A 20,952-nucleotide genomic window follows, 5' to 3' on the forward strand; every position below is an offset into this window, starting at 1 on the left:
CAAAAGCTGCCCTGTGGAAATGGGCTTGCGCCTGCCATCGGAATGTGTAATTTCTAATACAGGCTCAGAAACGTCGGGGTAGGCGAGTGCCTCCACTCCGATTCTCCTCGACGCACGGAGCAACCGATGCCACCCCTCCTGTGGGCGCGACTCACGGTGACAGTGGCGAGCAGCCCCTCAGGCACGTTGGCCACGATGATGCCGATGAGGAAGATTATGGAGTTGAGCCAGTTGTAGCCGAGCGACATGGCGATGATAAAGAAGAGAATGCCGATTGAGATGGCGACGCCCGCTACGATGTGCACGAAGTGCTCAATCTCCTGGGCGATCGGCGTCTTGCCATTCTCCAGGCTCGAGGCGAGCGACGCGATGCGGCCGATCACCGTGTTGTCGCCCGTGCTCACCACAATTCCCAATGCCGTGCCTGCCGCACCACGTGCATGCACACACGAGCACACACACACGCACAGACACATACACACGTGCACACACAGACATGCGCACACATACACACAATCACAAGGCATGCGTTATTTCAGCACTGTGTGCCTTAGAGGGTGGGGGAAAACTTTGACTGAGGACTGAATATGACTTTCAAATATCTTTGGGAGGGGGCCACGCATTAAAGGACAACTTTATGTCATCCGATAACACTGTAAAGAATAATGTGCGTGTCGACGAATTATTAAGGGGCCCTTGCCATGAAAGAAGTGACAGAGCGCTTAAAAATGTATTCAACAGTGTTGTTGCCAGGTCAGAAATATTCCCTTCTTGCACACGGTTAGTGTTGCTAAGATGCTCGCAATGACAAATGCATTCTGCTTGTGCTACGTTTCGAAGTGGCAGGCCTCATGTGACTGTGGGCCACGTGAAGTGAAGCCGCAGACGTACATAGCCCCGAATACAGGCCCCAGGTACAGGCCGGAATACCGGCACCAAATACAGGTCCATGGTCCAGAGAATTCCAACCCCTGCTCTAAAGTGTCATCACACTATCCCCCCTCGTGTCGGTGTGGCTGCCTGTGTGGCTGAGGTGCGCACCCTCCAGGCACGTGGTGGAGAAGAATGCCAGGTTCTTGGTCTCCAGAGGATTCTCGTGGGAGCAGTCGCACATTCGCGGCTGAGGCTCCGACTCCCCCGTGAGGGAAGAGTTGTCCACCTGCTCCACCCCAAACAGGATCCAAACGATGTAGCATACCACCAAACACCACAACACACATACTACAAACATCACGCATCACTCCAAACCACCACAATCCAAAAACCACACCATACATGGTGTGATGAGTGCTGCGATTGCGCTGTGGGATGTGCTGCCGTGCCTTGCAGCCCTGTGCGAAGATGATGCGAAGGTCCGCGGGGATGCGATCGCCACCCTTCACTTCCACGAGGTCACCGAGCACAAGGCCCGTGGCCACGATCTGCATCTTCTCTCCCCCTCGGATCACCTGGGCTTGCTGCACTCAAGAGACATACGGCCATTCGCAATTGAGCGGTGCTGATTTCACTGTAGCGCCAAAGTTTGAATTCATATGAAATACTCAACAACCCAACTAAATCATGCAAATATTGTCAACATTCCCAGCCCTTGTATCAATTAACTTTGGATGAATGTTTCCCTATGCATTAAGATGCATTGTGGGAAGCGAGGCATACATATAAAATAAAGCGATGCACTGACCAGCAAAATGAATTGCTGGTCAGTGCAGGTTGGTGAAGTGGGGTGGAGGATAGAACTGGTTTAGATATCACTGGGCAATGATGCGGTGGGAGGTACGATGCTGGCCGCTATTACCTGGGGAACCATGTTTGCGAAGGAGTCCATGATGTTGGTGCTCTTGGCCTCCTGGTAGTAGGCGAAGCAGCCGGTCAGGATGACCACGGCAGCAAGTACCACCCCAAGGTAGAGCTGCACAGCACATACGAGCGAATCACACCATGTACACCAAAACACACACGTGTGTGTTCATAATTCTGTCAATGTAATTCAAAGTGTGCACCTCTGCACGTTAATTTGATCACTTTCCATTCTTTGCACACTTTACATTTCTTGTTTCTGATCCATGAGTCATGGCAGGTAATATGCATTCATTAAGAATAATATATGTAGGCCCCTTTGGAGTTTTGGGCCCTGGTCAAATGTGCAATTGGCTCCTCCTTCCTCTGCCGGTACTCGGCATAAGCAAACTAAGCAAAAGCTTAGGGCTCAAAATAGCTCAGGTGACCCCTGATTTATTTAAAATATGGGTGCGCCACATACTGTATCAGTTCAAAATCTGATAGCTTTTAATAAATATAGAAATCTCCATCGTTCCAATGCCACATAATAGACTAGTTATTTATAATATAATCGACTCGTTATTTATATTTATAACGAGTCTATTAACTTCACTATTTCATGCGAGTCGTGAAGTAATTAAGTTACACACCCAGCACAGTCATGTCTCACACCCAAAAATAATGTTTGCTTCAGGGCCACGTTTTCCATCGGCTGGTACCATCACCACCACAATGACCGTCACCAGCACAACCAGTGCCCGCGCGTGTCCCCGTGTGCTCACGTTGTCGCGCGGGATGTTGATGTCCTGCGAGTACTGGATGCCGTACGCGATCCAGCAGAGGATGGCGCCGGCCCACAGCAGCAGCGAGAAACCGCCCATCATCTGCCGCATGAACTTGAGCCACTCGGGGGTCCCCTTTGGGGGCGTCAGCGAGTTGGGGCCGTTGCGCTCCAGACGCTCGGCGGCGACGGCCACCGACAGACCCTGGCCCAGCGTCACACAAACCGTTATCATCGTGGCCCCAGCAAAGCGGCATGGGCCCCGTTGCAAGGAATTATATGGACACATCCCCCCTCCCCTCCCCCCAGGGTTTTAATACCATCTCGGTAGCAAGATGTTAACTACCTCGTCTCGTATACAGAAGATCGTGGGTTCGATTCCGATTCTGACGCTTGCATATTTGGAGTTTGCATGTTCTCCCTGTGGTCGTGTAGATTTTTCTGCGGGTTCTCTGTTTTCCCTCCATATTTAGAAACATGCTTTTAGAGTATTTGGCTGCTATACATTTCCACATGATAAGCCACTTCTTTGAGCTATCATTTGTGGCCAGGTCACTTCTGAAAAAGAGCTTTATAGCTCAGTGGGCCTTACCTGGTAAAATAAAATGAAAATTTAGTTTTTATAGTTTTAAGTTGTTATTACGACCTGAGGTAGCATAACTTGCAGTGGTGTCAATTACTTTGTGGCCAATAACAGTGAATGGCATAATTAACTATTATTAGACATGTACATAGATTGGTACAGCTGACATTGTGTTAACTTAGGTTGTACCAATGTCTGCTACGGCCCATGGACTATTGCCCAGTTTGGCTCACTGCTGCGGTGTATGTGACAGGGCCTGCGATTGCAAACGCAGTACGATACGGTTCCTTGATGTGAACGTCTGTAATACATCAAGGATGTCATTTAAATGTCATTAGTAAAAGTGTTAGCCATGCACGCAAAGAGTTAGAGGCTCTATTTGCAGCCACAATAAGTGCACGTGTGCACGTGTCTCACCTTTTTCAGGTCAGTCTGATGTTTCTTTTCCAGTTCTCCTTGAGTCAACTTATGGTCATCCTGAAAGCGAAATCACACAGGAGCAGGGGAATTAAATCAATTTAGCGGCGATCGGGCTCAGCAATGCCAGCACTGAGGATCAAGGTGACACCACCACTGACCCTGTGGAGTATTTTATGAACAAATCTGCAGAATTAACCAGGGAGGCCTGCCGGGTCTAACTGCGAGCTCTACCGCTTATATATCAGCATATATAAGCGGTGGGTGGTGGGAGGGCTGGAAGCGTTCGCAGCGTAGTTCGATAGCGGTTGGCGCCACCGCTCCACGTCATTATAATGATTGCTCTATCAACCATGGAAATATGGTGTTGTCTGTATCATTATCACAGGGCTACTATAACAATTCTTGGGAAAGCACACAGTGGCGTCACTAGGGTTGGTGTCACCCACTGCGGTAACTCATGGTGTCACCCCCCCCATGGACCTCCTCCCGTACCAGACCGTACAGAATCCTTCGTAATGTTTTTTGTACTAATGTTACTCGTAAATCGTAATTCCCGTATGTCACTGAATGCAATGGCAATAGTAGTGACATAAACAACTAACAAATAAAAATTACACCTTTAAATGACAATATCATACGTACAGCCTAAATGTACTTTTACATAGTTTCATGTGGTTAAAGTGAAAATTCGGTAAGAAAACAATAGAATTCGAAGTAAGAAAAACGTCAAAACATTTAAGAACTACCGGTACATTAAATCAGATGTATATTTGCAAGACGGTGATGTTTTTAAAACATTTTTTAAAAAGACTAAAATGAAAAAAAAGCCCTCAATTTAAGATTAAAGTTATATTTCTAAACATGTATCAAGAAACATAGCATTTCCCCCCACTTCATGTTTTAAATTGTCAATTTCTCTATTCAGTTATCAAAGAGTTATATCATCAAGAATTGTAAGTTTATTATCAATTTTAATCATCGAATAATCTGTGATATAGTTGTAAATTGCTTAAATGTAATATTTCTTAGATTATATGAATACTAACAACAAAATTATTTTGTAAAATCTTTCTACATTTAATTACAACATTATTTGTAACTGAGCGGAAACATTCATTATTTTCCTTTTCCTTTAATTACTACTTCATTCTCAAAAAAGTTATTGATATAGGTTCACAAATACTCATTAGGACAACATTGTAGCTAAAACACCAGAAAATTTGACAAAACCAGCAAGGAACACAGCAGCGCGTGCTAGTAGCGCGTGCAGACGAAACCACGTGACTCAAATCGTCACTGTAGTTGGGTAACAATGACAGATCTGACCGGAGCGCATTAGAAGATTCAAAAAGTAAATTAGCATAGAGTTTTAGCCTTGTAGGTATATTGATACAGTACATGTAAGCTGGGTTTACGAAAAATGTTGTTGTTATAACTACAGGTATATTTTTCTAAAAAATAATACATTTCTGCTGAAACACTGCTCAACATTTTTTTTCGACAGTCATTTTGGTGTCATGATGCTTACACACCACACCAGGTACTCATTTGAGCATACCTGTCAACCCATACGGTTTACTCCGTATTCTTGTACAGGGAAATTGAGTTTTCAGGTCCACACGGCGTAAAGCCGTTTCAATACGGGCACAAAAATGTGTCTTATTTGTTTGTGTTTCTCCCTTGTGATGGCACTTTGTAAAATGAACGCTGAGATTTATAAGGACACGGGGTGACCAACAAGGTCTGAATTGGTCTGATAAGGGGTTGACAGGTATGTTTGAGGCTGAGTCGACCTAGGGGAAAGCCCATGACCGGTTGAGACAATCGTCAGCGGTGTTGGCCGGGTGTGAGCGGGAATCGAACTCGGGTAGCCGTGGTTGGTGGCGCAGCGTAGCGGTTTACCATGCGCGGCTCCCACGCCGCATGTTTACGGAATCATCGCAAACAAAGAACAAAAAAATAGCCCCTGGCTTGCCCCCCCCCTCCCCCCAGTCACACCCCCATACCCCCACCCCCCACCCCTCAGTCACACCCCCATACCCCCACCCCCCACCCCTCAGTCACACCCCCATACCCCCACCCCCCACCCCTCACAGAACCGGCTTCCTCTTGCTGAGACCGGCGCCGCACCGGTCCCGGCCGCCTCGCACCCGCATCCACACGCAGCGTCCGGCAGGGGGGGCTGCAGGACCTCGCCCCCTTACAGCCCCCACCCACCCCACCTTGAGCCCCCCCCCCCCCCACGTTATCTCCCTGCTCCTACGTCATCAAGCCCGGCTACAGCTGTTCTTGGATGGGAGGGGGGGGCAGTAGAGTAATGTATTGATAGCAGTGATACACCGCTAAGGGTGATAGTGAACTTTGGGGGGGGGGGGGGCAAATGGATATTTGTTGGAGCAGGGCTGACCGCATCGCACCCCCCCCCCCCGTCGTGCCCGGTCCCTTCCTCCCTGCCCTCATCATCATGTCCGTGGGCTCTGTCAAGTACCGATTCATGTACATGTCTAATAATAGTTAATTATGGCATTCACTGTTATTGGCCACAAAGTAATTGACACCACTGCAAGTTATGCCACCTCAGGTCGTAATAACAACTTAAAACTATAACTAAATTTTCATTTTATTTTACCAGGTAAGGCCCACTGAGCTATAAAGCTCTTTTTCATTAACCATGGTTCCATCGCTTCTTGTCAGGTGCATCATCATCATCAATAATTCATCATCATAGGTTGCGCTGCGGTGTGTCAAGGCCACTGTTGGATGAAGGCTTCCTCGCGCAGTGTCGGTCACTGGAGTTGTTTTTACTAAACTCCACCCCTCTGGTTGGCGCAGGTTGGCGACTGGAGTGTCCAGGATCGGGAATTAAACTCCGATTTCCGAAATCACGAGACAATTTGCTTACCATTACTCCACCACTCTACTCCGTCTTACATATAGACACTCCAGACGTGTCCCCGCGTCTCTGGGATCTACACTCCGGCCCCGTGTCCCTTGCACCCCTACTCAACCCCCATCAGCCTTATTATCGTGTCCCCATTCCCCTCGTCTCCTTGTCGCTGCTCTCGTGTCTCCAGGACACGTGTTCTTCTCTACGTGTCCTCGCCACTTGTCTCTGCCCCATGTGTCACTTCCTGGGCAACTTTTAAAGATCTCTGTATCCCACTGCACGTCGTGAGAAGGAACGATGGCCAATGGTGGGGACTCACGAGGCAGTGACAGCCAAAGGAGAGAACATAGCTGATGGAGCAATGGATTTGGCTCGCTTGATCGATTGTGGCATCACGTCACCACGAGCGATTGCGAGGGCTGATGATGATATCTCTTCATCACTGGGCAACCTAAACCGGACCGTGTCTTTGCATGCCTCCCTCCATTCCTCATCTCCACATTGTCCCTCCCTCCCCACCCTCATTCCCGGGGGGGGGGCAAGTGACGAAGCGAATGCGTGGAATGCGACACGGCTAGACAGACAAGACTCACACCACCAAACACACGGGTTTGTTCGGTCGGGATCACGGGGGGGGGGGGGGGGGGGGGGGGCGACGGAGCAGAGCTAAGGTGGTCAGAGCATGTAACAAACACAGGTGCTCAGCAGCGGTATTTAGGAGGTGATGGACACGCACACGATATTAGCACAGTTTACGGTGGTCGTGGGAATTGTGAATTTAATTAAAAGTTCGGGAAATTGCTGCAGGAACGCATTCTCAGCCCGGAGGGGTGGAGGCAGCATGGGGCCCTCACTCAGTTCAAGATTTTTGGTTTTACCTAAAAATGTTTGTTTTGAAAGTTTCTTCTAAAGTATTAAATTTATAAAAGTTTTCAGTGAATTGTTAGGTGGTGCGTCGCCCCACATTATTCCGTGACCTTCCCATTGAACGAACATTCGATGTAACAGCTCAAGAGTGAGATGCACTGTTGCATCGCGAGACTATAGAGGAAGAAGGTGACCACGTGGTGGGGGCCTTCATCCAGGAGTGGATAGACCACGGCTGATGATAATAGACCACGGCTGATGATAATAGACCACGGCTGATGAGCACTGTAAGTGTAACTCTACCATGTCCAGCTCCTGCTTGAGTCCATCCATCTTGTCATCCTTTGCCTGCTGCCGCCCCACCCACTTGGCCCTAAGCCCCTTGCGCTTCTTGCAGGTGGCACCAGGATTGTCGCCCTTCTTGTCCATCCTGTCCACGTCCAACACGGTGGGCACATAGTCCTGCGTGCCATGCGTCTCCACCGTGTACACATTCGCCTGGGGGGAGGAGGGCACCGACAGCACAGGCATAGCAACCACAGGGTTTACAACATACGTATCGTCACTTCCTCCGAATTGTATCACAATTGTGCTATCGGTGTCACGTATTGAGACAGATGATCAATTTTAAAGTCTCTTACAACGGCGTAACTCTCCGTATTAGAGAACGGCCTATAGAAGTTGGTATCCTACGGAACGGCATTTAAGATCCATTAAAGTTATCTTTGGTCCACACAAAAGGTGGTAGGTAGGTAGTACGTCACCACCTGCTCTGCATGAGAAATGTTCGTCACATCAAATGAATGTGTAATTCTTAGAGCTGGAATGTAACCAAAATAAGAGCAGAATCCAATTAAATGTGATGGTTTTTGTGCAGACAAAAACCCAGTACACTTGAACATTTGGTTTAATCATTCCTACCCAGGCTCTCAGCAGTGCCAGCATCAGTCATCTGACCTCCAAGCCACCTGACCACCTCCAACAACTACAGAATTTAATATCGTCACCAGCATCATCATATTCTAAACACCCTTCACATGCCATGACTACAGCGGCGTAGCTATCGGGTGTGCAGGCACTTCAATTGCACCAGGGTCAATGCCAGAGGGCCCCAGGTGCTGGGCTATGAAGGGTGCGGGATGAATTATACAGCAGGCCCTCCTTTGCACCTGGGCCCATTCTAACCACGCTACGCCATTGTGTCATTACATCTCGAAATTCATGCCAAATGGTTTCATACGTGAAGCAAATGTCTCGAAACAACAATTTTTTTGTACAAAAAGAAATACAAACAACTGAATACAAATATGCCATAGGCAGTTTGACACAAACTCACGCGTGTTGAGATAGGGTAGGGTTGTCACTTGTGTGTGTGTGTGTATTTTACATGTGTATTTTTCCCATGGTTTTTTTTACTGATTGTAAGGTTGCAGACGGTTCAGCTACAACTACAAAACTGTAATCGACCTGTTCCATCATAACTACATAGTTGATAAAGTCGGAACTACTTTGTAGCCCTTGCCACAACAACTGAACGAACCATTTTGCAGGTATCACCTAAGAGCAGAGCAGAAATTGATCTCCCGCTGGGGTGGCAACATGACAGTGGCACTAATTGCTTTAGATTCCTGTTAGAAAAAAAAGTTTTAAAAAGTGTGTAAGCGTATTTATCGATAATAACAATTTGAGTGCGTATCCTTCCCAATTTAGATGAGCACGGGCGGCTATGGTGTGAAAAAAGTCCAGCATATATACAGCGTTTCTTCATAAGCACAAACACGCGATTCTGTTTTTCTTGCCACAGGAGGGCGCTCTAATAAAAAAAAAACTTAGAATTCATTGCCCCTTTGTATATTTGCGCTGGATGAAGACCTCCCTTCCCCTCGGACAAACACCGTGTCTGTCCATACTTCACCACGCTGGTCATCGCAGATGGGTGAAGGTGACGGGGGGCGTGAATGATATCGGTTCAGATATCACTCCTCGCTGACGTTACCCGTTCAGACTCTCACCCATCCAGGCCCTCACCCGTTCGGACTCTCACCCGTTCAGACTCTCACCCATCCAGGCTCTCACCCGTTCAGCCTCTCACTTGGTTCAGACTCTCACCCATCCAGGCTCTCACCCGTTCAGACTCTCACCCATCCAGGTCCTCACTCGTTTAGACTCTCACTTGGTTCAGGCTCTCACCCATCCAGGTCCTCACTCGTTTAGACTCTCACTTGGTTCAGGCTCTCACCCATCCAGGCTCTCACCCGTTCAGACCGCCATACGAGGGACTTGCTATATTCTTACCGCGTTTTCCTTGACGGATCTCGTTCACTAAATATTCTGTCGTGTTTATTGCGTTTAAGGCCGCTCTTCGATGTGCGAATTGGAGCTGCGTGCACGCTGAGATTGTCCCCCCCCCGCCCTGTTGGCAACTGCCTAGATTGAGAATGTAGGGCGGTTGTATGGCTCACTGATTAGCGATAAGCTCACGAAGCCGGTGGAAACCTTGAGATTAAATTACAATTACAATCAAAATTGTATTTATAACTGTTTATTCATGATGTACACTCTCAAAAGACGTGGGCCAGTGGCGCAGTGGTTAGCGCACTGTGCTCTGAGAGAACCTAACTACCTGAGTTAAACTCCCGACCACGACTAACATCAGTGGCTCGTGACACAATATGAACCAGACCTGAGCGCCCCAACCCTCCTCTTCACCACCAACCTCGCACTGACCAGCGTGGTGAAGTATAGTCAAACAATCCCCGTGACCAACCTAGCCCCCGTGGAGAGGCCTTTACGCAGCAGTGAATTAACAAACAAACAAATCCCCGAGCACCACTAGCAGACGGTCCGATTCCCGTCCGAGCAAGGGTAAGTAAAATAAGTGATGGTTTATTGTAAGACATTCGTATGGCTTTGATGTAGAGCAACAACTATTATGTTACATTGCGGTTTGATTGAGCCAGATGATTGAGTCAGAGTAACAGGAGTGCATCGCTATGATGATGCCTCCTCCTTCTTCGTATTTGTGAATCTGCTCAACGAGTCGTTCGATGAGAGACCCTCCGCGTGCCCCACGTGGTGTCACTGTGATCACCCTGCGCTGGTTGAGACGCCACTGCGGGTGATGGGAGCCCGTCGCTCAATTGCCCAAGAGGCGCGCAGGGGTCGCACCCCGACTGAGAATAAAAGGATGGCGCTGCCTTCTCACCGCATCACACAGTGAAACGTTTTGTCCACCTGTGATTAGCCTTGCAAGTGCAATGCTAATCGCTCTGAACACACGCACGCATGCATGTGTACCGCACCCTTTGGGCTTCACACAAAAGACTCGATTTGCGTGAATAACTTGGAAAGACCCCACACAAAAGGGTTCCTTGTACGTGTTACAACTTAGTCCATATATATGCAGCCATGGAGCCACATTAATTTAAACTCCACATGAATTATCCTAAGAGACCTATTCAACAAACATTTGCCCCACGTGATTACCAGTGCTGTAAAAATACGATAATTGATTTCTGATTATTTTCCACGTTACCTCCTCGCTATCCGCCAACCCGCACTGACCAGCGTGGTGAAGTATGGTCAACCCCTCTCCCTACATTTCCGAGATGACGTGGGAGGCCTTCATCCATGGATGCACAGTATTGAGATTGGATTAAATCGATCTGTCTTATTAATACACAATGTCCATGGCATAAAATAACGGAATACAGCCCTTTGTCAACCCACTGCAAGATTGATGGTTGTTTGACCATACTTCACCACGCTGCTCAGTTTTACAGATTTAAGAGGCAGTAAAACAAGTTCAGATATTACTCGCCACTCATGCTGCCCACGTCTAACCACTGCGCCACCGCTCCGCTCGCATTGTTTAATAGCTTAGCTGTCGGCTTCTTCGCGTTGGTTTAAAATGTAATCGGCGTGACCGCGAATGCTCAGCGCTAGAAGCTATGGAAGCTGGGGTCTGATCACTGATAGAGCACGGGAGCCGTAACATAAAAAAAATCACAGCGGGTGGGGAGCAGCGTGGAGAGTGGACGGGTGGGCCCGAGTTAAAGGGCCTCCAGGCAACGTGCAGGTGAGTTTACACCGGACCGAACCGCCGATCGCGGGTCTGGTGGGGGGAGCGGGGGGGGCGTATGGGTGGGGGGGAGAAAGGTGCTAGCCCCCACCCCACGTCGAACTGGTGGCCGCGTCTCCTGCTGTCAATATGAATGAGCGGACAAGCCCGAGGTTCAGAGGGCATGGAACGCATATTCATGGGATTCTCAGGATGCAGCGGCCGTGCTCGCTGGCAATGAGAGCACGTGGTTTTCAATGAGTAGGTATGACTGCACTTACTAAAATTTAAACATGAACTCCTTATTTATTATTCACAAAATGCATAAGTTATAATATATGTACGAGTAAATATAAGTATAGGTTCTGGCCTTGGGTTGGATTGTCTTTTTAAGGTTGTATGTATTTTTCTTGAATCCGTTTGAGTCTGCTGTTTTACTCGCCTTCAACTCAGACTGGTCATGGTGAAATAACCCTCACAACCCACACAGCAGTGGATTTGAGCGAAAATTACAAATGTAGAATCCACTGACTCTCAGATAGACATATACTGTTCAGCCCTTAATTCCTTCAGGGTGGATACATTCCGTAGATTTCGTATTTGGAATATGTTCCCGCCACGAGAAAAAGGAAATTTCACCACTAGCTCGGGCCCCCTAATGGCGATAAGTGCACGGACCAGAGACACAACAACATACGAACGAAGCATTTTTGGGATTAATCTTTGCAGAACCAGCGGAGATCCCTGGTGATATGCAACGAGGTATTACAGTGGTTAGCGCACTGCATCATGAATCGAGAGACATGAGTTTGATTTTCAGACACGGTTACATCAGTGGCGAGTGATGCTGTCCTGCCGCCTTGTCCAAGCTGCACTGACCAGTGTGGTGAAGTACAGATAGAAAGCAGCAATCCATTTACATCCCTTTGTCAATAGACTGCTTGTTTAAGGCCTTTTTATATCGCTTCAGATCGCGTGGGTTCTTTGACCATACCTCACCACGCTGGTCACTGCGGTTTGGTCAAGGGGCTCCCAGGATCATTCCAGACATCAATCGCCACTGAAATTAGCCACGGCGGGGAATTGAACTCTGGTCGCTGGATTCATAATAGCTCACTTACGATGGCCACTATAACACCGCTTCCAAAATAGAAATTACAAAGTAACGATAATTATCAATGATAATGTAAAAACGATCAAGTCAAAAACTGTAAGTGCAGTCTCTAACTCGTATTATCCACTCTCGCAGTGACATGAAGGGTCATTTCCCGAATTGTCACCTATTGCTTTTCCTTCTAAGGAAAGTGTTATCGAAAAAATGTCTTGAGCTTTTTGTTAACTAAAAAAAGAAACCCATAATACAATCCACGGTTTGCTCACACACGTCCACACATAGACACAATCGAACGAAAGTGCACACACGTACCCCTCTGTTGTCCATTCCGATGGTCGTCTGATCGATCGCCCGAAGAAGATAATTGGCTAAGAACGTGCGTCTAGCTCATTAAATCGACTCGGCTAATGGACGTGGTGTTGTCACTCAGCGAGACGGGGGTGTGAGCAGCACGAAGCGGTGAGCCTTGTGGGGGGGGCGTCCTCTCATCCACGGGCACTCATCATCTCGAAGTGGAACTCACAAGCACCGTGCGGATCCACGCCGAGTCGCCGCCTATTATACAGAAGGCACGGGGGGGCGGGGCCCCCGCGGGGCCCCCATGCCCCCGCAGCCCCGCCCCCCCATCCCTCCACCATTTCCTCCCACCCCCACCTCCTTCACCCCCCTCCCCTCCACCTCTTTGTAGAGATTTTTGTTTTGTTTATCCAAATTCGGAAAACATCCTCTATTGTTAAGTTTACTTGGTCTAACCAGGTGAGGACTCAAGAGACCAGGACGAGTCTCATCTGTGAATTCACATAATCGCAGTGTTCATTTTATTGTACAAAGAGCCCTTAATGACTTCATCAAGCCAATCATAAAATTTTCTCCAGACTTCCACATCCAGTGAACCTCGACAGCCTTAACATGGATTTATTCTTGCTTGATTTTTAGCCTCTCATTTGTTATGCTTTTTCCTGGGCTTGTGTCTACTTCAGTTTTCATTAATCCATTAACTGAGATGCAATTATTTCAATCGTAAATACAATTTAACATGCACAATACGTGGGCTTAAGATACCATTTCAATTTAAGCAGCAATTCACTCTGAATTTGATCACGTCTATTTTACGCCTACTTGTTTAGGGTAATAATGTCTATTTTACCAAAATACTTTGCAATCATGCCTAGTAATTATTAGCATTTAATTGATTTCCTGTCCATTCATTTATTTCAATTAATTATTGAAAATTCGGACACAATACGACCGAACGAATTCAGCGTAAATCCCATCTTTATCCCCATCGTATGCGATTCAGTTTATGTTTGTGTGCGATCCTCCGAACAGATCCGGTGTTTTTTTTTGTCAGGAGCTGGGTCCAAATTCCGATTCTGAACTCATCCGATGGTCCACCAGCAGCAGCATGCAACACGCAGGCAGCACCTCTGGTGTCGCGTTCATGTCGCTTGGAGCTTTTTTTTTTTATGAAACGCCGTTTATCCTCACGTGGGTTTATAATGATGCACGCCTTACTGGGCGTGCTCTGGTTTTCTATTATTACCACGTGCTCCTGATTATAAGACGCTCCATGAAGTGAAATGCACCCCAAACTTGTGTCCGGTTTAAATACCTGCTATACACATCTGGTGTTGCATTTCCCCCACACATTTGTTTGTAGCCTTTATTTAGTATTTATTTGTTGCCTTATTTTGCAAAGGGCGACATGTGTCACACCAAGAGAAATTTAGAATACCATGTATTATTTTTAAACATTAAAATGTAACTACCTAATTAATAGAAGTATCCCCAACTTGTGCTTTGACATACAGAAATAGTGAATTTTCTAATCCTGAGAATTGGCACCGCATTTATACCCAAATTATGGCAATTTGTGAAGATGTCAATATCAATGGGATTCCAGTTAAAGAGAATCAACTAAGCTGATTTAAGTTTAATTGCATATATATGTATGTTGAGCTTCTTTCGCACTGTACGTAGCCAAGCTTGCTAATCGCAGGTGTGGAAAGTTGATATATTTGAGTCTATTAGCCTCTTTGATTTTTCAAGACCAAATTTTTCCGGTTTTAAGCAAACCGGATCAGTTTTGACCTTCTGGGTCTCTTCAGTAGAGTAATGCCTGTTAAACAAACGCTGCTGGGTTGGCAGATGTTATTTACAAGTTCACTCCGTCTAAACCACGGGGCCCTGTTCAACACAAGATTCAATGCATACAAACTCATACGTTGTAGTACCTTGTTGATGTAATACGTTTGTATACAATACCGGCAGTCCTCGACTTATGAATGGGTTACGTTCCTGAGACCCATTCGTAAGTAGATTTGTTTGTATCTCGGAACTCAATATTTAATCGTACATATGGTCGGTGTTATAAAATGTTTTATGGTTCAACAATACAGTACACGGAAGTATTGTTAAACTTATATGTAAGAAGACATATTGTACATTTGCATGTAATTCTGGAATAAAAATTGTATAGTAACTAAACATAAAATAAAGTCACGAAAAAATCAATTTCATTTTCACTTACCTTGAGTCCTGATGCTGGCTTGCTTCTCAGAAGGAGCGAAATGAGTTCCCACAATTGCACACACAATAACGACAATGATCCCCCTTATAGCTTTAACAGACTGTTGAGGCAAGTGATGTTAGCGAGCACCTATGAAGGCCGGCACATAAGGGGGGGGGGGGGGTGAGTGGCCAGAACCACGCCTGGTCGCCTTTGTCTCCCTAGTGGCGACATTTACACACCACACCAAGTACTCATTTGAGACTGAGTCGAGTTAGGGGAGGCCCAGAACACATTCAGATAATCGTCACTGGTGTTGGTCGTGAGCAGAAATCTACTTGCACTTCACACACACACACGTAGGCACGCGCGCACACACGCACTTTCAAACACACATACTCACTTTCCTACAGACACACACACCCAAAGGGATGCTCGGACTCATGGAAGATCGCCCCCCCCCCCGAACAAAATAGTTTTGTGGTTTGGTTCGTAAGTACGACTGAACGTTCGCAAGTCGGATGGTTAGAAATAAAAACATTATAGTGGTTCGTTCGTAAGTGCGGATGCGCGTAAATTGGACGTTTGTATCTCAGGGACTGCCCACAACACTGAGACGGCTCTACTAAAGATCACTGATGACCTCTACAAGATCATGGATGACCGGTGCACCGCAAGCGTTGCTTGGCCTCAATCTCTCAGCCGCCTTCGTCACTATTGACAATGAGATAATCATTGGGCGGCAACGGTCAAGGTTCGATGGATTGGGTACGGCACTGGTCGATCACAGGTTCTTTCAAGGTTGGTAATGAACAGTCATCGCCGATGCTGTACCTAGTTGGCGTGCCACAGAGGTCCATCCTCAGGCCCGTTCTATTTTCAACATCATCTGGTGATACACAATTGTACACTGCAGTGAAGTCAAAGTTAGATATGGAGAGCCTAGGTAATCTCGAAGACTGCACGCGAGCAGTGCACGTGTGGTTTGCATGAAACAAGATGCTGTTTAATCCAGTAAAATAGGAGGTTCTGGTGGCTAGCACTCGGGCTCAGGCGAAAACAATTGTGGGAGGATCAGGCGTGGCCATCGCAGACTCCAGGATTAATGTTTCTATCCATCCAAAGAGCCTCGGCACCGTACTCGATCAGAATATGTCGTTTGATCACCACGTGCAAAATGTAGTCAACCCCGGAAATTTTCATATTCAGACTCTATGCCATATTCGACCACAATTGAGTCGTGACATAGCCAACACGGTGGTGTGAAGCATAATATCGACAAGGCTCGATTATTGCGACTCACTACTCTACGGGACGTCTACATTGCTTGCCACAAATGAACCACAACACCTTGCTGATTTCGTCAAGGAGCGTAAACAATCACGCAAACTCCGGTCATCCTCACATCGGCTTTTGGTTAACCATGGAACAAAGACATCACGCACTCCCAGATGCCCTTCTGCAGCCGTCTGGAACGCTCTGGAGGTATGCACTTTTAAATAATCTAGATTGAAAACTCACTTTTTTCGAACTGCTTTTTGTGTTTCGTTTGTTGTCCTTATTATGTGGACATTTATAAGCAGCCAAATACTCAAAACAAAATTTCTAGTTGTAGAAGGAAAACCCGAAGAACCAAAAGAAAAATCCACACGACCGGGGGGGGGGAGAGAGAAATGAAAACTCAAAATATACAGGAGACTAAGTCGAGGTTGAACCCGCGCCCTCTCGTATACCAGACGAGGTAGTTATCATTTCGCCACCGTGGTGTCATGTGTGTGTGTTAATAGAGGTGCGCGTACCTACACTTTGCCTCACCACGTACAACCTGATAATTCATTAACTTTGGTGCAACCCATTTACGACGCTGAGCGGGCATCTAAGAAACTTGCACCATTGTTTCAACTATAAAAAATAAAAGCTTAGACAAATTCAGGATTCTATTGCCCTCCGAACAAAACGAAGGGCAATATGTGTAGAATGTCAACCGTGGCAAGAGAAACATCTCAAACTCTTCTACACATGCTTGCATGGTTTCATTGGCATTAGGGTTTGTGCACGGGTACCACTTTAGGGATTAAAAAAAAACAATCAACACATTCGTCAATAACACTGTGATTATATATATTACAAGAAAATATATATAATCGGCGACATTTCAGGGAATGGCTCTTCTTCATAGCACATTCTTAACTTTTTAAAAGAGTTTTCCATGGGGCTGGAAAGTGTGGACTCGCCTCTTGAGAGTTTATTAAAGTGCCGTCAAAGCGCCAAAGCTGTGGAGGAACGTGCAATTGTATCCCCGTGTGCCTGTGCGTTGGTCGACATTTATTGAAAACACTTGGGGCCACGGTGTCGAATTCAATGACGCTGACCAAAATAAAGGTGTTGAATAGAAACCGAACATTGGCAACCAAGCCACATGCGTCTCGAGTCTGCAATGTTGTGCAGAAGCGTCAAATAAAAACACACCCTACTCATTAACACATCATAACTCATTGGAGTCAGTTGTGAAAATAACCAATAAATCGTGTGGCCCTTATTTAAAATAAAACGTAAAAAGGTCAATGTATATGTGTATATGTGCACGTGTATATGTGCACGTGTATATGTGCACGTGTATATGTGCACGTGTATATGTGCACGTGTATATGTGCGCGTGTATATGTGCGCGTGTATATGTGCACGTGTATATGTGCACGTGTATATGTGCACGTGTATATGTGCACGTGCACGTGTATATGTGCACGTGTATATGTGCACGTGTATATGTGCACGTGTATATGTGCACGTGTATATGTGCACGTGTATATGTGCACGTGTACGTGTATATGTGCACGTGTATATGTGCACGTGTATATGTGCACGTGTACGTGTATATGTGCACGTGTATATGTGCACGTGTATATGTGTACAGCCCTTTCATCGTTACACTGCTGGGTGTGGGTCTCACTACACTGTGTCGAGGAGGTTGTTTTACCACACTTCACATAAAAGTGTATTTAATTTATGAATATAGTTTAGACTTTTCATGGGTTTGTTTTTTTGTTACCCAATATCTCTAGATGGATAGAAACGTACGTAAGATAGATTCATAACCTCTATTTATATCCAGATAGAATCCCATGTTTCTCATTTTGATCAAATAAAGAGGTGAACAAAAGCAGGACGGAGTGTTTATGGAAAGCTGGATTTAAGAAGAATAGTTGGGTGGCAGTGGCACCCGCCTGTAATCCAGTGCTGTGGAGGCAGCAGGGGTTGGTGGAGCACACAAATGTTGTTAAACTCCTTTCCTGAAAGCGTCGAGATGCCATACCCTCGTTTTCCAGGAGAAAGCGGTACAGAAAAATGCAGACTAATACCATCTGTTCCTTCTGTATGGGATAGGGTATTGCACCCTCGCACATGTGGATTTTCTGGTTGAATGCTATATGTATAAAACTCATTAATATGGCTTAAATCATATTAACATATATAGGGGACTGCAGAGCTTGGGAAATTGTTGACAATGCCGGCTCACCACCTGCCTGCTGCGCCTTTCTCACCTGTCCTTGGTTCCTCAGAAATTGTTCAGATGCAATTTGCATGAATGACAATATGTAATCTTAACATATGATTATTCAGCAACATACCATCGTGTCTGAAGTATAAAGAATTAAATCAGTGTGTGTCACCTGACATGGCATGGATGGAACTCTGGCAAAGAACAAAGAACAAAAACTGCAAAGCAAACAAAGGAGCATAGAGTGGCCGCTGCTTAGATTTCAACCGAGAAACGGAGGAATGAATGGATAAGGGAAACATGTAAATTGTAAAAATGTTGTTGATTGACAGGACATATAGGTGGGTGGGCTTGGGCAGGACACGTTGCTATTCGAGCTGATGGCAGATGGATGAGACTGGGTTATGGTAGAGCAGCGAAAGGAGCTAACACGAACGGGAGGACGACTCCTGCAGAGATGGAGCAACCAGGTAAGTTCATGTAGTGGAGTGCGATGATGGGCTGTTTCGTTAGAAGATCAGTAGGGATGGTGGACAGATTGTGGTTGACAATGATGATGATCGTGACAAAGAAGCAGAGTAAACTGAGAACTGCATTAAATAAACACGACGCTCAAAACTAATTCACAAATGTACTGCGCAGTTAAGAATAAATATTCAATAATTGAGTCAACATACAAAACTAATAAACATTAAGATGTATCAATCATGTGTGCAGGAGGATCGTGAGTTCGAGCCCGACCCTTGACGCCTGCTGTATATTTGGAATTTGCATGTTCTCTCCGTGGTTGCATAGATTCTTCTTCGAATCCTCTAGTTTTCCCCTTCACATTTAGAAACATGCGATCACATGTGATAAGCGACTTCGTTGAGCTATAATTTGTGGCCAGGTCGCCTCTGTAAAACACTTATATAGCTCATAAGACTTTACCAGGTAAACAAAATAATTTAGTTTTAGTTCAAATTGTCCAGTGTTTTAAGGGTACCACAATGCAAAGCCATCTTTACAAATATAAGTCAGTCGGTATTTTTACTCTCTCTCTCTGTCCTGAAAATGTGCCGTTGGGATGTGTAAAAGTGATTGGTTTTGCCCCCTCACACGTGCGGGGTTTCTCCAGGTGCTCCTGTTTCCTCCCGCGTGTACAAACAACTAATACATTGACTGAAAACATCTGAAAATATCCCAATGCAGGACACTCCTCAAAAATAATCCTACGCTTCAGTGTGGCTTTTCTGGATAAATAATAAAGTTATCGTTGAAAAACGCTTTCAGTTGTTTTTGTACATGGAATGACAGATATATGAAAATATATATCGGTATTTTACGTATACGTATACGAATCTGTATTAATTTACGATTCGCTGAATATTTAATTAGATGCATATTGCCTTTGCTGTCTTTCTGACAGACCTGTTTTTCACCTGAGGACGGCTGCTTGCGTTGTGGCCGAAACGTCGTGAGAATTACTTTATTATGTTTTATTTGTATTATTTTATTATTTCCATTCGACGTGACTTTACCGAAAGAACCAAGTAGATGAATCCCTGCAGTCACGAAAGCTTTAAATCGAAATATTGATAGGTAGTTGTAAACGCGAAATGTTCTCGACATTGCTGGAAGTTTCTTAAGAACCTGTTAATGGAAATGGACTCTCTCCTGGTTTCAAATGTAGGCCTCCTGCCCCCGCCAGGTCTGCACGGCTGATTGTGACTGGCATTTCCCAGGCACAAATACCAGCACCACCAAATATGTTCTCGGCTGGTGGCCGAGTTATGCAGGACATCTGAGAAGAAATCCTTTCTTCCATTGTGAACTCCGCACAAGACGCCTCGTGCTCAAGTCCGCAGGTCGCGCTCCACGCCCACCCCACAGACTCACCTCCACTCGCCTCTCTTTTCAATGGCAACCGAGAAGAAAGCCCCCCTCTCCATTCACGTGCAGTCCAGGTGTACTCTCTGAGTGACACAATGCAAAACACGCGCGTGTTAATTACCCGTAGGTGAAGAAACAACAACCCTTGGCTGTGAGAAGCTGCGTGCCTTGGAGATGATTAGAGCCAATGTTGTAATGTGAAACGTGTTTGTGTGTTTTAGTGGAGATCTGGAGATCATAATGGAAAGTTCCTACCGTTTTGGGTATGGACGACTTCGGCTGAAGCATTGCTTGTATTAAACGCTGCTCTTTGCGCCTTATCGCATCACCTTGAATGGCTCTGTGAGGGCTTTTGATAATCATGCCCCTTAGTGTGATGGGGATTGTCCAGGCATTCGAGCAAAGTTTCCACCCGCACGTTCAGGTGCTCAATTATAGAAGAGGCGAAACGCCCCAAAAGTGCCCTGAGAGTCCGCGAGACTATTGTGGACGAATGTAATTATAATTGTTTATAGATAACACACAAGGATGATACTGTATCACTATAGCGGTAGACTCAGGGTCCGCTATTAAATATACAA

At 46.0% G+C, this 20,952-nt stretch overlaps 1 protein-coding gene across 1 annotated transcript in view; it reads right to left on the reverse strand.

Moving 5' to 3' along the window:
* LOC144932638 (potassium-transporting ATPase alpha chain 2-like) overlaps window positions 1–13,017 on the reverse strand; it is a 28,101-nt gene extending 15,084 nt beyond the window's left edge. The window contains exons 1-8 of the mRNA XM_078856898.1: window positions 12,804–13,017; window positions 7,621–7,815; window positions 3,561–3,620; window positions 2,562–2,765; window positions 1,796–1,909; window positions 1,323–1,457; window positions 1,042–1,159; window positions 156–424 (exon numbers count right to left, since the gene is read on the reverse strand). Of these exons, the coding sequence (XP_078713024.1) occupies window positions 156–424; window positions 1,042–1,159; window positions 1,323–1,457; window positions 1,796–1,909; window positions 2,562–2,765; window positions 3,561–3,620; window positions 7,621–7,815; window positions 12,804–12,818 (1,110 nt within the window). The 5' untranslated portion in view covers window positions 12,819–13,017. The remainder of the gene's footprint in view (window positions 1–155; window positions 425–1,041; window positions 1,160–1,322; window positions 1,458–1,795; window positions 1,910–2,561; window positions 2,766–3,560; window positions 3,621–7,620; window positions 7,816–12,803) is intronic.
* Window positions 13,018–20,952: the final 7,935 nt, after the last annotated feature.

Source organism: Lampetra fluviatilis, chromosome 5 (genome assembly GCF_964198595.1).
Source record: "Lampetra fluviatilis chromosome 5, kcLamFluv1.1, whole genome shotgun sequence".
NCBI classification, from domain to species: Eukaryota; Metazoa; Chordata; class Hyperoartia; order Petromyzontiformes; family Petromyzontidae; genus Lampetra; species Lampetra fluviatilis.